Here is an 18,418-nt window from a genome sequence, read left to right as displayed (position 1 = left end):
TGTATAAATAATTACATGTCAGTGCATTTTCATTTAAAAAAAATTTTCAAAATAAAATACAACAGAAGTTAAAGTTAAATGCAGCATGGGATTAAATATGAAAAGGCTGAATTCAGGATTTTTTTTTGAGGGTCTTGACTTGAAGATTTGACTTGAAAGATAGTGAAAATCAAGAGAATCTGAATTCTCTAGGGAAGGTGGAACACTAGGAAATTGACTTAAACTATAGCAAGATTCAACAAGTGGAAAACATCTTGACTAAATGATTAAATATTGTGCAGGCAATTACCATGAGATTGGCAGCTAGGTGGCCAAGTAGAGTGCTGAGCCTAAAGTCAGGAAGACTCAACTTTGTGAGTTGAGATTTGGTCTCACTAATTGTGTGACCCCGGGCAAGTCTCTTCATCCTATCTGTCTCATTTTTCTCATCTGTAAAATGAGCTAGAGAAAGAAATGGCAAACCATTCAGCATCTGCCATGAAAACCCCAAATGGGGTCATAAAGGTATTGGTTGTGACTGAAACAACAAAAACCATGTGATTATGGATTTCATCCTTGAGTTATCGTTTTTTGTTTTTTAAACTTGAGAAGTTTATGCTTGCAAGAAGCTAAAATAGTTGAAGTTTTGTAATCCCTTTCAGTGTATTCCATGTTTTTCTAAGTTAACGATAGATCACATCGGAATAGCCTTCATTGTCTTTATTTTATATAGCCTGAGGGGAAAATATTTGTGTCTATACACATTAAACTTCAAATGCTTAAAAAATGTATGATTCTATTTGTGTGAGTACAACATAGTTTGCCACACCCCCATGCTTTAACATGGGCAGTCGTGGTAGATGAAAACAAAACACCCCAGTAGCCAAAGAGGTAAGTAGTTTAGCTGGGCCATTGAATTAAGGCAGTGTGTTGCCAGACCTGTATTGGAATCTTTCCAGATTTCTAGAAGGTGACAGAACTAGTACTTGCTGATAAAATTTTTAAGAACCCAGGACTTCCATAACACAGAGGCATCCAAGTAAGAGGTAGTCTGGTGCAGTGGACAGAATGTGGAAATTAGTGTCAGGGCTTGGGTTCAAATTCCTGCTCTCTCACTTGTTTATATTTATGATTATAGGTTAATTATTCTCACTTAATTTGATTTTCTCACTTGCAAATGGATTTCAAGTAGATTTCAAATTGGGTTTCAAGTCCATTCTGTATCTCACTTAGAGTAAACTCACATAAGTTAAATTGTGTATGAATGGAGATGCGTGTGGTTTCTGGTATTTTGTAAGAAAAAACGCTTGGGCTATTCTCATACTATATAATACCATAAGATAGATCCAAATGATTACAAGACCAAGGAAACATTGGTGGAGAATCTATAAAAATAAGAAAATTGCACATATGAAACTTGAATTTCCAAAACCACTGAGGTTCATTCATTTCCATGTAATATTTTTACTTAGAAGCATCTGGATTGGAGGACCTAGGTAGGGTTTGGGGGTTTTGATTAAAACCCAATTTAACAGTATCTTTTTCAGAGTCATCCTTTGGCAAATTATGATTTTCTTTTACTAGCCCCATATTCCCCTTCTTTCATGTCTTATAGCTGTCCATTCCTATACCACGTAATAGAAATTATTTTCCCAGTGCTCATGAAATCGCAGCTACTTTTTTGTTTTGTACACAAAAACTGAACTTGTTCTTGACTTACCTATTCCACACGCTGCTATTCTCCCAGAATTCATAAACTATAAAGCGGGATTCCTTTGAAAGCTTCTGAATAGAAACACTGAATCAAAAAAGAAAACTGTAAGCAGGATTCAAAGAAAACCAATTTAATATGTAATAATCGCAGTTCATATATACTTAGAATTCTTTGGTGCTTAACAAAAATCTTGCCAGATAAGCAGGGCAAAATCTCATTTTATGTGTACAAAAATGTTTAGAATTGTGGCACGTGGGTGAAAATTAAAATATTCTGCTTGAAAAACTGTTCAAGATATCTTTGACCTTTTTAACCTGAATTTTTGGGATCAGAAAAGCAGTATGTGGTGGTGTGGATAGTGTCCTAATGATCTGAATCGTGCATTTCACATCCTAGCTATGTAACCAGGTGACATGTATTTAACTGCTCAGTACCCAAACTCTAAAAAGATTACAAATTAAATTAATACACATCTGTGGAAGGAATGTAAAACATGAAAGTTCAGGTTAAGAGAAATGAATCAACTTTGCAAGTTTAGACATGGTAGCTTTTAGACTTAAATTAACGGAAAGTAGCTTAGATAGACCAAATGAAATTGAGGAATTAGAACTCCATTGTTGGAAAATTGACTTCTTTTGAGTCAAGCTTGAGCAATTTAGCTCAAATGGTGTTAACTTCATTAAATATATTGATAAAAGTATACAGAGACTAACTCAAATTCTTCAACTCCTAAGGTTGCCTTTTGTTCCTATTAAAGGAACACTGTGATAGTGTCTGAAGAAAATTATGTTTTTTTTAATTGTCAAGAATTCTGAATTTTAAAATGAGCCTCACTGCAATATAATTGTCTGGGAGACATATCCTCTAGATCTTAAACATATGGCTTCCTATCCATTTTCACAAGCTTCAAATACAAAATCTTCAAGATATAGGTGAAAGCTACTTGGTCCTAGTTTGTTCACTATTAAGTTCTTTGTGTACATTAGTCATCAGTGAAGAAAAAAATAAAATTAATTAAAAGCCATAATAAAATCCTGAAATTGAAAGCCTTTGATCACATAAACAAGCATATTTATAATTCGGCTACAATATGTATCTGTTCAAATGTCTTTGTTAACTCAATGATGTGAATATTCCAACCAGTAATGCAGAGCATAATCCATGACTGCCAGCTTATTTTGTGTGACTAGTCAGTCAGGAAACATTAAGCATTCACTGGGTCAAAGGAAGACACTGTAGTATCAGCTATATGTACAAAGGTGAATAAGACATGAGAGACTGCTCTTAAGTTTACAATTTAGTTAATAAAAATTATAAATTAGTCAAAGTTAAAATTTAGCTAGAAAAATCTTAGAAAACACTAAGCAACTATGTACCAGGCACTGTGCCAGGTGCTGGAGATATAAAGATCAAAATAATCCCTACTCTCGTGGAGTTTTATGTTCTAATGGAAATATCATTTTAGATCTGGAAAGATGTAACTGAGCCTAACTCTGTTGTTTTGTAGTTGAAAGTCCAGAGGGAAATGACTTTCCCAAGATCAGACAGTGATAACCCACAGAACCTCAAGAATTCGAAAAGGCTTCAGAAGTCATGTAAATAAAAATTCTACTTAGCCAAGAGTCCTCTCTCGGGCCCCTAGGGAATGCATTTGGGCCTGGAGCCAAGACCTGAGCTCAAATTTGGCTTTCTTGTTAGCCATTGTCAAGTCATATAACTGTTTACCTCAGTTCCCTTCTCTGTAAAATGAGCTGGAGAAGGAAATAGCAAATTATTCCAATATATTGGCCAAGAGAACTCCAAAATGAGGTCACAAAATTGGATATGACTAAGCAATAAGAGTCTCCTTGAGAACATCCCCAACAAGGGATTATCCAGCTTTCTCTTGAAATCCTTGGAGATCTTGGACTAGAACATAGAACTAGGGAAGTTTTGGTAGGGTAGGGTACCTGTTCCCACAAAGCTCCTTAAACAGCTTTACTTCTCAGTATACTGTCATCTCAAAAAAAGGGGGTGCTGCACAGAGCTGCTTCCTGGCCATTGCTTCCTGTAAATAACTAGGCCTTGTGATGTCAGGAAGTGCTATAGCCTTCTTCATGGCTTAGTTTAAGCATTAGTTACTTAAACAAGAGCCTCTTCTGTTACCCCAATTTCTCATCCTAAGGAGATCAGAACTTCTCCCAAACTGCTCTTTGATTAAGAATTTTGTTAGAACTATTTTATTTTCAAATTATTTGTTAATCAAGGTATCACTTAACATTTATTATAGTCTTAATCTTTTTTTAAAAAATAAAACATATAGGAACAGCAAAGTAGTGTCATGGAAAGAGCAGGGTCTGAAGAACTGGCAAAAGCCAAAGCCAATATCTGCCCATTAACTAGCTGTGTGACTATGGTTAAATCACTTCATATCTTCAAGACTTATAATTTACTTTTTCTGTGAAATGAAGATAATTAAACTTGTATTTTGAGTGGTTATAAAGAAAAAGTAACATAAAATGTCATATAAATGTGAATTATGTATCATTCAAATGTTTTTCAACTTTAAGATTAATGTTCAGAGATTTTCAATTTTTGGAAATTTTGTAGAAGTGGTTTGAATAATGCAAAAATTATGATATAACATATAGGTCATTAACATGATTAATTAGAAAACAGTTTTATAATTTAAAATACTAAAATATTGAAATATTTTTAATTGCAATGTATTGTCAGTGGAACTTTTTTTTCCATCTTTTTTTTTTTCCCATCCATTTGAAATGTTGGCCACTGGTCACAGTCCTATAAATTGAATAAATAAGATTTACTTATTTAAGGGTTAGAGATAGGTTTCTTAAAAGAGTTCATATTTTTCTAAACAAGGGCTGGGTAATTGGATAGTTGGGAACTAGAAGTAAAAGATTATTAGATTGTCCTAAAGAGACAAGATTCTCTTCTACATGTCCTCAATTAGCGGATAAGGTGAATGTCTCTAAAAGGAAAGATTCTTATCTATAAATCGTACTAATTTGTTCGTTGGGAGTTACAATATATCTTTACATTCAGAAGATCAGAAAGAGCTAGTCTTGCAAAAATAGTATAAAGGGCATTCCAGGAAACTGTAAATTATGCACAATCCTAGAGACACTTTACATTAATTTGTAGATTAGTAAATCTAGGAACCACTTATTAGCTGTATAACCTTGAGCCTTAGTTTTGTCTTTCACAAAATGAGATCAGATTGTTCTAGTTCCAGATTCTTCGTGACTCTTTTTTGGGATTTTCTTGACAAAAATACTAGAATGGTTTTCCATTTCTTTAGTTCATTTTACAGAGGAAAAGTGAGGAAACTGAGACAAAAAGTGATTTGCACAGGAGATTAGATAAATTTAAATTCATTTTCATTCAAATTTTTAATTTTTAAAAATAATGTTATTTATTTAAAAGTGGCCACTAGGTGACACTGTGACATACATAAGTTTTAGAGTTAGAGCTAAAGCTTCCAAATGGCCACTCAGACCCGATCTGCATATGTCACACTCTATACATAGTGATGTCATTTAGGTGCTCTTTGAATATGAAGACAATAACCAACCAACCCTTTTTTCTTTCTACTGCTTTTCCCTAGTCATTTTTTATAGAGTAATTATTGTTTGTGTGTTGGTTTTTGCCTTTGTATAACTTTATTTTTTCTCCCAAAGACTTTTCTACTATAGGTCAGCCAGGAAAGATGTCACAAAAATGTAGATTATTTTTTTAAGCTCAGATTTACCAGGGAGAGAAGCCATTCCAAGTTATTTACTATTATGAAAATTTCATTTGCTTTAGTCTTCTTTGAGTTACTATTTGGTTCAGTGTGTCATAGGATTCAGAGCTGGAATTGACCTTAGAGATCATCTACACCAATACTAACAAGCAGAGTGTTGTGAAAAGAATACCAGATTTAGAACTTCAAATCCCAGATCTGCCATTTACTACCTGTGTTATCCTGGGCAAATCCTAAACTTTTTACTCATTTAAAGTCCTTTCTAATTCTAAATCTGTGATTCTATTACAATCAGAAAAGTAAATAAGTAGAAAGAATCCTGAATTTAGAGTCAGATAATCTTTCCTCTAACACTTATGAGGATATCTACAGAGACATTTCACTATACACTGTCTACTATAAGGATAAAATGAGATCATGATGTAAAGCAATGATTTTCAAACATTTTGGTCTCAGAACTTCATTTTATTCTTAAAAATTATTGAGGGCCACTTCCTGCAAGTAACTTTTATTTATGTGTATATGTATTGGTGTTTTCCATAATAAAAAATTAAACATCTTAGTGTTGTTATGAAAATAGTTTTAATCTCATGGAATCCATAAGATTAAGAAAAATTAAGAAAAGAAAAAAAATGTTGAAAGAAGATCCTGAGAAATTTAAACACTCAAAAGATTAAAGGAAATTTGTGAAATATTAGCTTAGAGATTGATATATAACTAGAGTTTCCACTGGGGACATAATCTTTAATCCATTTTGATATAACTGCTTGGCCCTGGGTAGTCATAAATCATAAGTATAGCTTGTCAAAACCCAGAATAGTTACCAAAAGTCTGAATGTTAACTCTGAAGTATACTTCATACCTCTCAGATTGGCTTAAGATGATAGGAAGAGATAATGATAAATATTGGAAGGGAATGTTGGAAAACTGGGACACTAATAATATTGTTGCTAAAGTTGTGAGGTGATTCAACCATTCTGGAGAGGGATTTGTATCTATGCCCAAAGGGCTATATAACTCTGCATACCCTTTGATCCAGAAGTTTTATTACTGGGTCTATATCTAGAGATTATAAAAAAGGGAAAAGTTCTCACATGTTCAAAAATGTATGTAACAGATTTTTTTTGTAGTAGCAAGGAACTGGAATTTGAGTGGATGTCCATCAACTGCAGAATGGCTAATTATGATATATGAATGTAATTGAATATTATTGTTCTACAAGAAATAATGAGCAGGCTGATTTCAGAAAAGCCTGGAAAGACTACATGAACTGATGCCAAGAGAAGTGAGCAGAACAAGGAGAACATTGTATACAGTAACAACTTGTGATGAAAAGTGCCATCCACATCCAGAGAGAGAACTTTGGAGACTGAAAGAGGATCAAAACATACTATTTTCCACTCTTTTTGTTGTTGGTTGATTGGTTTTTTCCTCTCTCATGATCTTTTCCCTTTTGGTCTGATTTTTCTTATACAACATGACAAATATGGGAATATGTTTAAAAGGATTGCACATTTTTATATCAGATTGCTTGCTGTCATGGGGAGGAGGGGGTAAGAGAGTAAGAAAAATTTGGAGTACAAAGTCTTGCAAAAAGGAATGTTGAAAACTTTATATGTATTTGGAAAAATAAAATACTATTGAGAAAAAAGTGTTCTACTTGAAGATCATAATAAACATCTAATTTTTGGTATTTTTGTGTTGAGGTCAAAACTTCCAATTCAGATTGGTAACTACAATTAGGGTTGGAGATTTTGCAGTTTCCTGAGAGGGTAAATGATTTGCCCAGGATTACAAAACTAGTATGTATCAGAGACAAGGCCTTAACCCTGGCAGCTAGGTGGCTCAGAAGAAGCTATGTGTTCCTTGGATAAAATGATGTTCAACAGTCAGGAATATCTGAGTTCAAATCTGACCCCAACACTTGTTAAAGTGATCTCATACTAGGCAAGCTACTTAATATTTTCCCTAGTTTCCTGGACTACAAAATGGGGATAATAGCATTTATCACAATTAACTGTGAAGATCAAGTGAAATACTTGTAAAGAATGTAGCAGAATGCTTGATACTTAAAAGGTACTTTATAAATTCTAATTTTCTGACTTTAAAGTTTGTTCTCTATCTGTTATGATAGCTATTAAAGAACCATAAATGGGTTCTTGACTGAAGTAGAAGCAGCATTGCTCTTGGAGAAAAGAAACCTGAATTTGAATCTTGTCTTCATCACTTAAAAAGCCACTTAACCTCTCTCATCCTCAGTTTCTTCAGTTGTAAAATGGCAACAATAATAACCATAATACCTAACCCACAGGATTGTGAAGCTCCAATAAGATCAGTGTTTTGCAAATGTTCGTGTTAATATATGTATATGTACATCATTTATTATAATTATTATAATCTTGTGAAAGCAGTATTTCAGGACCATTATTTCAGCTGTATGTGTAGGGTGAATTCAATTGACTAGACTATAGGATTTCAAACTGTATACCACACCTTTTCCATATACCTGTTAGTTTTTTTATTCTTAAATGGTTCCCTTGGGTTTTGGTCATATAATACCTTCATTTCATAGATGAGGAAACTGAGGGTCAGAAAGGTTTTGATTTGTCCAAGGTCACATAACTGATAATCAAGAGAACCAGGATTCTAAGTTGCATCTTCTGATTTTAGATCTAGCACTCTTTCAGTTTGTTCAGTCATTTTTCAGTTGTGTCCAACTCTTCTTGATCTTATTTAAAGTTTTCTTGGTAAAGATATTGAAGTTAGCCATTTCCTTCTCCAGCTTATTTTACAGATGAGGAAACTGAGGTAAATAGGTTGAAGTGACTTGTCCAATATCACATAGCTTATAAATGTCTGAAGCCAGATTCAAGAATATGAATTTTCCTGACTATGAGCTTGGTGCTTTATCCACTGCACTATGTAGCTACCCTTTCTATTGTATTTTATATAATAGGTATTATACCTATTTAGATACCAATTCTACTTAACTTCAGTGCCTTCTTTCTGTTGATTTTTTCTAAATTACAAATTATAGCTTATTTGCAAATAATTGTTTATAGTCTCCATTAAAGTATGAGCTCCTTGAGAGCTGCGGCCATCTTTTGCCTTTTGATGTATCTTCCTAATTTAGCATAGTCTCTGGCACACAGTAGGTGCTAACTAATAGATACCAGTTAGAAAACTTTTGAAGGGGCTAGTTGAGGGAATTTTCTTTTTTTTTTCCTTTTTTTTTTTTTTTTTGTTGCAATTTTATAACAACTGGAATCTTTACTGGGACAGAATGTCAATAGAACAGATATAGTTAAGTTCACTTGTGGTTAAGGTAGCCCATATCTCCTTGGAACAGTTGGATATCATTCCACCAGGCCTGGCAGAATGCATATGTGAGTCTTCTCTTTTTTTTCTCTTCTTTTATTCAACCCTCAGTTCTGATCCCCATTTGATTCCCCAAGCTTCCCATTTTTAAATATGTGCAATTTATGATAAAATTGGATTTGAGACCAAGGACAGTTTAGGAAATGTTTAGTTAAAAGCTTTAAGCAACATGAGACAGAAGGCCTCCAGTGTCAGCATGGCTTAAACATTAACTTTTATAAGAGTCATTTTTAAAGATGTGCCTTTCATATATCTACCCTTATTGAAGATAAAAAGAAATACTTGGCATGGACTGTCTGCCTCCCTGGCCCAGCTCTTTTATGTGCAATAGATTACTTACTGGAGGCACCCACTTTGGGAGGAAGCACTTTCCACATACTGTTTCAGAGCCAGATGGAATTCTTCCAAGTCTTCCTCTACCACAGACATCTGACGCTGAACAAGGAGGATATGCTGTGGGGAAGAGACCTGTGTTAGGGCATTAAATCAGAACAACGGTCACATTTGCCTGTTGTACCTCTGCTTTCCCCACTTTGATGTTCGCTTCCAATTTCACGTTTCTTAATTAGCCAGGGAGTCTTATTTGTGATGTCTATTGCTGGTGCTTCATGAATACCCCAACTTGTAAAATGCCACAAAAGCTATCACACACACATATAGTTTTATACATACACACACACACACACACATATGTGTTATAATGTTTTACATAAGTATTTTATATATAATATATACATATAAGTATATATACATATTTATGCCATGTGCATGTATAATATATCACACATATGTATATGTGTATATAAACATATATAAACATATACAATGTTTTATGTAGATGTGTATATATGTGTGTGTACACACACATACTTTACATACAGGCTGCCACAATACTTGTTAAATTTTACTAATTTAACACTGCACTATACACTCCATATAGCCATTTTCCTAATCCATTTTGTCTCCTTAGGCAAGTCATCCACTAAATCTGAGAGTGAGGATCAGGCCCTACTCTGTATATCATTTGCAAAACAGCTCCAATTTCCCTTTTGGTGTTTTGGGAAATTGGAGACTTTTTTAAGACTTCCTCCAGTGAAAAGAGAGAAGACAGGAGCATAGTCTGCATCCTTGCCTGATTCCAGTTCAAAATTCTTTAGTATGCATATAACAGTTTGAAAAAAGTAAATTTAAAAAGCTCTTCTGTGTCTCAAAAATAAAAGTGAAGTCTTTTTCTCTGCCTTCCCAATGGGACTATAGTTCTAGAGATTTTCCCTATTACCATACATTGGTTGCCGGACTTAGACTTGGTATTCTTAACTATAATATGTTCTGCATTACTCAGACTTGCCTATCTATGAGCAAAGAAAAGTTTAACATTAGAAACAAAACAAAACAAAAATTTTCAACCCCACAGAACATAATATATATATATATATATATAATATATATATATATATAATATATATATATATATATATATATATATATATATATGTGCCTAAAAGCTTTGAATTCAGGTTCCAGTGACTGGAATGGAGAACTCTCCCCATTTTTTATTTTTAAAAAAGTGCCTTATTGTATATTTAAGTCATTGAGAAAGAGCACCACATACTTAAGACCATCTTAAGGAAAAAACAAGATTTTGTTACATTTCAGGAATTTCTGAATCAGCTGCTGAGTTAAAAGTCCTTCAAATCTGGCCCTCTTCTGCCTTTCCAGTCTTATACCTTACTCCCAACATGTATCCTCTCCTATCTAGTGAGACTGGCTTCCTGGCTGTTCTTCAGACAAAATGCTTGATATCTCAGCTCCTGGCATTTTTTTTTTTTTCTGGCTGTCTGCCATACCTAGAATGGTCTCCTTCCTCATCCCTGCCTAATGTTTTATCTGGCTTACTTTGAGATCTAATTAAAATTCCATCTTTTTCAGGAAACCTTTCCCAACTCCCTCTTAGTTGTAATGACTTCCATCTCTTAATTATTTTCCTATTTATTTTTATATTTTTGTTAGCATGTTTTCTCCCTCATTCAAACTGTAAGCTCCTCATAGGCAGTATTACTTTTTTTTTTTTTTTGGTAACCCCAATACAATGCTTGGCACATAGTAGGTGCTTAATAAATATTGATTGATTGATTGCTATGAAGTTCAAAGCTTGATCATGATGAATTTACATCATGAAAATGGGGATTATGTTAGAAAACTTTAAAGGGCACATTGTTTATCTTGATCAATTGCAAAAATATTACTTTCAGGGCAACTTGGCCATTAAGAACCTCCAGAGATAAATGGAACTAACATTTTATTTATATCCTAAAGTATTTATCAGAGCCATGAAAAGGAAGTAATAATTCTGTCTCTTATAGCTACTAAAGCAAAAGCACATATATTTTTGCATTCGCTAATATTATATTATACAGTGGCACACAAGAAAAAATGAGAAAAATCATCTTTATAGTTATTTTTAAAGTTATATTTTATTAACATTTTTAATTTTAAATCAGTTAAATGTACTCCTATATCCACCATATTTTCTCCCCAGAAAACCATTCTTTATTATCATGAGATTTTTTTTTTAAAAAGGAAGTACAGAAAAAAGAATTAACAAAACCAACCAGTAGATGGAAAAGATCTAAAAATATTTAAAGTGATCCATAGACATAGAACCATTTATGAAAGAAAGCATGATATTTGACTGGGCAGATATTTTGAGAAAGGAGAATATTGGGAAATTATCATACCATACAGATGATGGCCTCTGCCTATTTATAAGGCTGCAATTCAACTTCTTTGAGTCTTAGATATTCAGATTATCTTTTATCTGTCTTATTATCCTTTCTGAATCTCAATAGTGAGAAGAAAACGGTATATGTTCAAAGACAAGTGGGAGAAATAAATGAGACAATAAACTTTACAAACAATATTTTTGTAACAGTAAGCTCTTATTTTTCTCAGCTGTTATGTGGCTCAGTTGGTTGTGAACACAAAGAAAAATGAAAAAAAAATCTGAATCTATTTCCTTGTCCTATTCCTGAGCACTTCAATACAAAACAAAATTTGAAACAAATATAACTTTTTGAAAATTTATTGAATAAAATGTTGAAGAGAAGATGTAGTACTTATTTGGACTTTAATTTATCAAAATTATTTCTAGAATTGCACATGTTTAACTATGCTTGTTATCTAATGAAGGGAAGAGGACAGGGGAGAGGGAGAAAAATTTGGAACAAAGGTTTTGCAAAGGCGATTTCCAAGAGAGAAAGATGAAAAGAATCAGGATAAAGAAATGGAGTGGGGGGGATTGTGCCCATGGTAGTATTGGAGGTGCAGGAACAACAGAAAAGATGTACATGACATTTTGTTCTTTGTATATCCTTATATCCATGCTGGTTAAAGCAGGACATGGTGAAGGAAGACAGAAAAGCTGATTTTTTTGAACTGATGATTAAATTCAGAAATATCTTTTTAAAAAATTAGAAGCTTTAGCTGAAAAGAAGGAAGAGACCCAATTCTTTTTCCATTAAGAATTTTTTACAGTGTGTGGGCTTTTCATAATCCTTTTCAAGAATCTCTCTGTCCTCTAGCACCTGTACTGGGCTTTGCCCTTTCATTTACTTGTCTTTTTTATCTTTTCTCATCTCACTCAGGATCTGGAAACAAGGCTGAATAGCTATGCTTCCATCACTTCCTGCTAAGGCTTTGTAGTAGGATAACATATTTTGGCTTAAATAGTTCATAATTCTCCCTTCCTCAGGCTCCCAGTTTCAATATTTTCACAATTAAACAGGGTGAAAGTTCATCTTCCTCTGGAATAAACATGGAGATGCTATTTACACAGAACACTTCAGGGACTTCTCCATCTGGTTTTTGTGACTGGAGCTGACTTGGCTCTCATAGGTTTTCCTTAATGAGGCACTTAAATATCATTTCCATTTGCAAGCCCCATTTGCAAAACAAATGGTTCTTATACCTTCAAATGCACACATTATGTTATGGTGCTGTATGCATAGAAAATAGAAAAATCAGGCCTTCTGCTATAAAGCAGTGTCTCACAACACTGATAAACAAGGCTATAGGATAATTGACTTCATTACCAATCTCACTTGCACTCCTTTTGTGATTACTTGGCCCTTATTCACCTAGACATTAACAATGGGAAACCAGTGGATCAGACCCAAATGACTCAGGTGATATAACAACTAAAACCCTAGTGTATCTCTGATGATAAAGTGGAAAATTTGGGAGTCAATAAGTAATGGCAGGCAGGCACTTGAGGGCTCTGAATGGATAGTGCTCTAGTGAAAGTAATATAAATGAATATATTTTATGTTATATACTTTTTATTTTATTAGTCTAAAAACATTATTCTGAGATAGGATATATAAAATTCAATAGAATATTAAGTGGATCCAAGATATAAAACCGATTAAGAACTTTTGGGTTTAAAAATAAGACCTCTGGAGTTTCTTATAAATTTACATTTGTGATTTTTTAAACTGTCTTTTTAATTCTCTGCATGAAATGGTACCAGTTTGGCTGGACAGCTCCACTTTCTTAGGCATGTAAATTGTTTCTTCTTCATATGCTTTTCCACAAATCAATCTTTAATGATTACTTAAGGGGGCACAGATGAAATGAACGTGTTTCAGCTTCATAGCTCATGGACTCTTCCAATCTTGATTTATACTGAGATAAACAAATTTGTGAGAATGAGTTAAGTCATGTATGCAAAGTAAATGTTTGTGACATTTCTGGAATTAAAAATAATATACTTACTGATTTAGTGTTTCCTTCATAAATTTCTTCCTCCAGAGGCTCAAGCTTTAGGTCCTTATGGTTAGGAGGAAATAAAAAACATCATATAGCACAGGGATTAGCACTTTAATAATATAAGATTATACATTTGAAAAATCTTTTGGCAACATATGCTACTGCAAGGATACAGTGGATTGAGCACTGAGCCTGGAGGCAGGAAGATCTAAATTCCAATCAGGCTTCAGCCATTTAATAACTATGTAATCCTGGGCAAGTCACTTAACTTTGCCTTAGTTTCCTCTTCTATAAAATGAGCTAGAGAAGGAAATGTCAAACTATTTAAGCATCTTTGCTACAGCGTCCCAAATGGGGTCATGTGGAATCAGACATGACTGAAAAATCACTAGCCAGCAACAACAAGAAAGTTAGATTGTCTTAAATTTCTAGATTTGATTCCTTCCAGGTTTCTTTCTTCAGCAGACAGCTTAAGTACCATCTTCTCCATGAAGTCCTCCCAATTTTTCAAACTTTAATCCCTCTTGTTGACTTTTCCTTTGCACTTATCACATTTTAAATTTAAATTTTAAATTGTATATATTATACAATATATAAATTTGTATGTATATATATACATATATGTATATATGTATCTTTCCACTAAATTATAAACTCCATGAGGGCAGGGAATATGACCTAGATCAGTGTACACACAAAATAGATGCTTAATAAATATTTCATGAAAAAGAAACCTGATAATCTCAAGATATATGAGGAACTCTTCACTCATTTATAAGCTAGAAGAAAACCCTTCTCCACCAAAGTTTTTTAATGTCTCATCATGGTGTACAGTTGATCCTGGATTCTTAAAAACTAATCAAGCATAAACTCAGGCAAGTTTTACCAAGATGGAAGAGCTTTAGTTATATGTCTGCCAAGGGACTGTGATTCACCAGCCATCTTGTGCCCTTGAATCTTGGACACTAAATAGACAATGAGTTGGACTTAAAATTGAATAGGAGTGTGTGGTCTGTATCCCTTGGAAAGTTCACATTTCTTTAGATGGCTCCAAACTACAATTCTCTTTTAAATAGCATTATTCTTCTGATAATAGTATCTGACTGCCAGTCATGTAATATTATAAGAACTGATCTTGAAGCTTAACCAAAAATTATCAGAAAGATACATAGTAAACTGTGTTAAATTTCAAATGAAACATGGTATCAAAAATATATAATCAGGAAGAAATAATCATATAAGGAAAAAGTCACACAAGGTGAGTGAGTGATAATCACTGAATGATCTATGGAGTTCACTGGTCCATCTATATGATGCTGAGACAACTAGAGGAAGATACCTGGTCACTTGGTGGATGCTCATTTGTGGATGTATTGGAAGACAGATATGAGAGTTGTATATAAGATGAAAAGAAACAAATGAATCTCTGCGTGTGAAGAAGTAAGTATTTAAGTCAGTAACATCCCAGGTATATCAGAGTAAGTGTTGTATTTCATTTTGGTGTGATTTGGCCAAACCATATGGAATCTCTAATGATCCCAAGAATGAGATTTATATGAAGTTGCTCATGAGTGAACCTGGTTCATGTAAATTTAAAGCTGCAGTTCCATTACATGTAGCTGAGACTAGTAGCTGATTTTGTGAAGACCAATTTTATCTTTATAGAACTATAGAATCTCAGAATTGGAAATCCATGGTAGAAAGCACTGCTTACTTTTGTACATTTCTTGGATCTATTTCTCAAAGTGAAATTCTTATAAAAAACAATATACACAACATACACATAGGTGTTTAGATACATAGATATAAACATATACAAATACATCCCATGCACAGACTTACAATGAACAATGAACTGGAGAAGTAAAGTGTGCTGGATTGTCTTTAGGAAACTAAAATGATCTTTAAGTAATTAATGATCTTAATTTCTCTTCAAAAAAGTCTACCATTTTATAACAGTATTCTACCAATTTAGTATGGATGTGAGTTAAAAATATTGTATTCTTCTAAGAATTCAAAATTAGAATTTCTCAGAGGGAAACAGAGAGGTATGTGGTAGGTTCGATCAAGGTGTCACAGATAAGATTTAAAGAAAGACAAAGAAGTACTAAAATAAAAGATGTCGCCAAAGAAACATATGATGGAAAAAGAATAGTTGGTCTTGTGGAAAGAGAAAGGTATATAACTGTTGGATGGCCCATGTATTTCACTGATATCCATAATGACATTAAGAGACAGCAAGGAAAAACTATTGGGCAAAAACCCTGTGGCAAACTTAGGAAAAGCTATGGGCTAAAGTGATCTGCAGGAATGGATGGGCTGCTATTTGTATTATAATAGGTTGATTTTGTTTGTATTATGATAGGAACAAGGTTGTTCCATTTCACAAGTTGAAGCCTGCCTATCTTGTCCATGTCCTTTTGAAAATCTGCCACAGGGATTTCACCCTATCTGGCTTTCTCTTGAAAGTACCCTTGACAAACTGTTTCACTTCTCTAAACCTCAGTTTCCTAACTGTAAAATAGGAAAAATAAACATCTTATTGTTCAGATTGTTTTGAGGATTAAAAAAAATACCTTTTATTAAACATTTGCTATGTACTAAGCACTGTGCTGTATGGCAGTATAAATACAAGTAGAAAGAAAGATATTAAGGAATAAATAAAATACTTTCAAGTGTTTTGCCAACTTTAAGTTGCAATGTAAATATTATTTATATTATTGAATAATAAGCTAAGAAATAGGACCTTAGGCAATGCATGACTCCCAATACAGCATCTGATTGAGGACACTATTATTTTTAGTAAATATATGTGTGCTGACACATTTTGAGCATCCTCAAATAAATCAGTGAAGGCCATACTACCTCAGTGGGCTGCTTTTCCTGCTCTTGTGAAAGCTCTGATAGCCGCAGTGCAATGATGAGCATTCAGGACAGAGAGCAAACACAAAAAGAAAGGGAAAAGATAAAAGGGTGTTCTCACCTTCTTCTCCAGCCTATCAATGAGCTTCTGGAGTCTGTTTATCTGGGTCATCCACTGGTTGTCTTCCTCTAACAGGCCTTGGGAAAGATAAATCATGATGACAGTTTGCTAAACTTCAAGTACAATAGCAATACTGAAAGAACTGACAGTTTTTCTTTTACGTTAAAGAACTGTGTATCTGCATTAACTTATTTTTTTGTTGTTCAGTTTCTTCAGTCATGTCTAATTCTCACTCCACTTGGGATTTTCTTGGTAAAGATATTGGAATGGTTGGCCATTTCCTTCTCTAGCTAATTTTACAGATGAGAAAATGGAGTCAAATAGGGATAAGTGACTTGCTTAAGGCCACACAGCTGATAAGTATCTGAGGCCAAATTTGAAGTCAGATCTTCCTGACTCCCACCCAGCCAAGTATTCCATCATTTATCTGCCCTAAATTAACTCAATAGTTCATGTATTAGAATAGGAAAAGCACATGCTTATTGGGTTGTTAATTTTCCTGGGAACATTTCCCCAGTTGGAATAATTTCTGAGATTCTTTTCTTCAAAACTTACTAAATCAGCTTTTAGTTTTTTAAAGGAAAAGAACAGAGTGGTAAGGAGCTTAGCAACTATACATCTAGGCAAGGACACTGAAGGAAATGAGGATAATTTGGGAAAGCATGATAATCATCATAATAACCTGGAAGGTATAAGAGGGATAGAGAACTGAATTAAGTCAAGAAACCCTGGGTTCAAATCCTGTGACTCTGGACAAGTAAGTCCATTAATAGAAAAACTGGAAATTCCTTAAGGTACTAATTTGGGTAAATTGACACAGTGCATTAAAAAAAAATTCACAAGTCAAAGAATATAGAGATAGGATGAACATTTTTATTTCTAAGTAAAGTAATGATTTTGGCATCAATGGATATCCCTAGCCTTTTAGTGTTTAACCCCTCTGAGTCTTAGTTTCCTTTTCTGTAAAACTGTAGTATAGCACTTACAGGATAAAATTAGATAATCCTTATACAAGGGAGAGCTATTATCATTATTTAGCATTTGAATACAGAAAGAATTATATGTTTTGCTTGGCTTATAGGATGGAGTGAGAAGCAATGAGTGGAAGAAGTTTATTTAATTTAAATGTATGAAAAAACTTCCTAATAATTAGGGATACTTAATGGTGGAATGGGCTACTTTCAAGAGGGTGAGCTCCTTTTTTATTGGGGTTATTCAAAGGAAGACTTATTGATGGTTTCTTAGAAATAACCATTAGCATTTATACATTGCTTTAAGGTTTACAAACTTTACTTTTGTTTACTCATTTGATCCTCACAAATTCTCTGTAAGGTAGGTGCTATTATCATTTCCATTTTACAAATGAAAAAAAATGGAGACTGAGAGAAGTTAAATGATTTGCTCAAGAATACTGTAGTTGAACTCGTGATCAACTATGATTTAGATTGAGATCTCTTCCAACTTTTGAGATCCAATGTTGTTTAATCATTTTTTTCAGTCATGTCCAACTTTTTGTGACCCTATTTGGGATTTTCTTGGAAAGATATATAGTGGTTTGCCAGTTCCTTCTTCAGCTCATTTTACAGATGAGGAAAAAGCTGGGTCAAACAGAATTAAGTGATTTGCCCAGAGTCACACAACTAGTAAATGTCTGAGGCCAGATTTGAACTCAGGAAGATGAATCTTCTGATTTCAAACCTGGTTCTCCATCCACCTCTCTGCCACTTACGTGAGCTTAGGGCTGATCATTATCTCTGCTTCTTCCTTCTCTCTCACTTGGGCTTCCCCTTCCCTATCTCCAGCTGATTGTTTGCTATAGAACCTCAGATACATTTTAGGATCCTTTGCAGAA

At 33.7% G+C, this 18,418-nt stretch overlaps 1 protein-coding gene across 4 annotated transcripts in view; it reads right to left on the bottom strand.

Annotated features, from left to right (window-relative positions):
* Nucleotides 1-18,418, bottom strand: part of NECAB1 (N-terminal EF-hand calcium binding protein 1) — a 320,695-nt gene that overhangs the window by 5,787 nt on the left and 296,490 nt on the right. For all 4 annotated transcript variants that reach the window (XR_007949416.1, XM_051970820.1, XM_051970819.1 and 1 more), the window contains 4 exons: nucleotides 16,567-16,643; nucleotides 13,590-13,643; nucleotides 9,157-9,269; nucleotides 1,700-1,777 (listed from right to left, as the gene is read on the bottom strand). Coding sequence is in view for 3 of the 4 variants with exons in the window: in XM_051970820.1 (XP_051826780.1) it covers nucleotides 1,700-1,777; nucleotides 9,157-9,269; nucleotides 13,590-13,643; nucleotides 16,567-16,643 (322 nt within the window). In the remaining variant the exon portion in view is untranslated. The remainder of the gene's footprint in view (nucleotides 1-1,699; nucleotides 1,778-9,156; nucleotides 9,270-13,589; nucleotides 13,644-16,566; nucleotides 16,644-18,418) is intronic.

The sequence above is a fragment of the Antechinus flavipes genome, chromosome 1, assembly GCF_016432865.1.
Source record: "Antechinus flavipes isolate AdamAnt ecotype Samford, QLD, Australia chromosome 1, AdamAnt_v2, whole genome shotgun sequence".
Lineage (NCBI taxonomy): Eukaryota > Metazoa > Chordata > Mammalia > Dasyuromorphia > Dasyuridae > Antechinus > Antechinus flavipes.
Note: the sequence above shows the minus strand (reverse complement) of the source record. Positions and strands in the feature narration are given on the sequence as shown.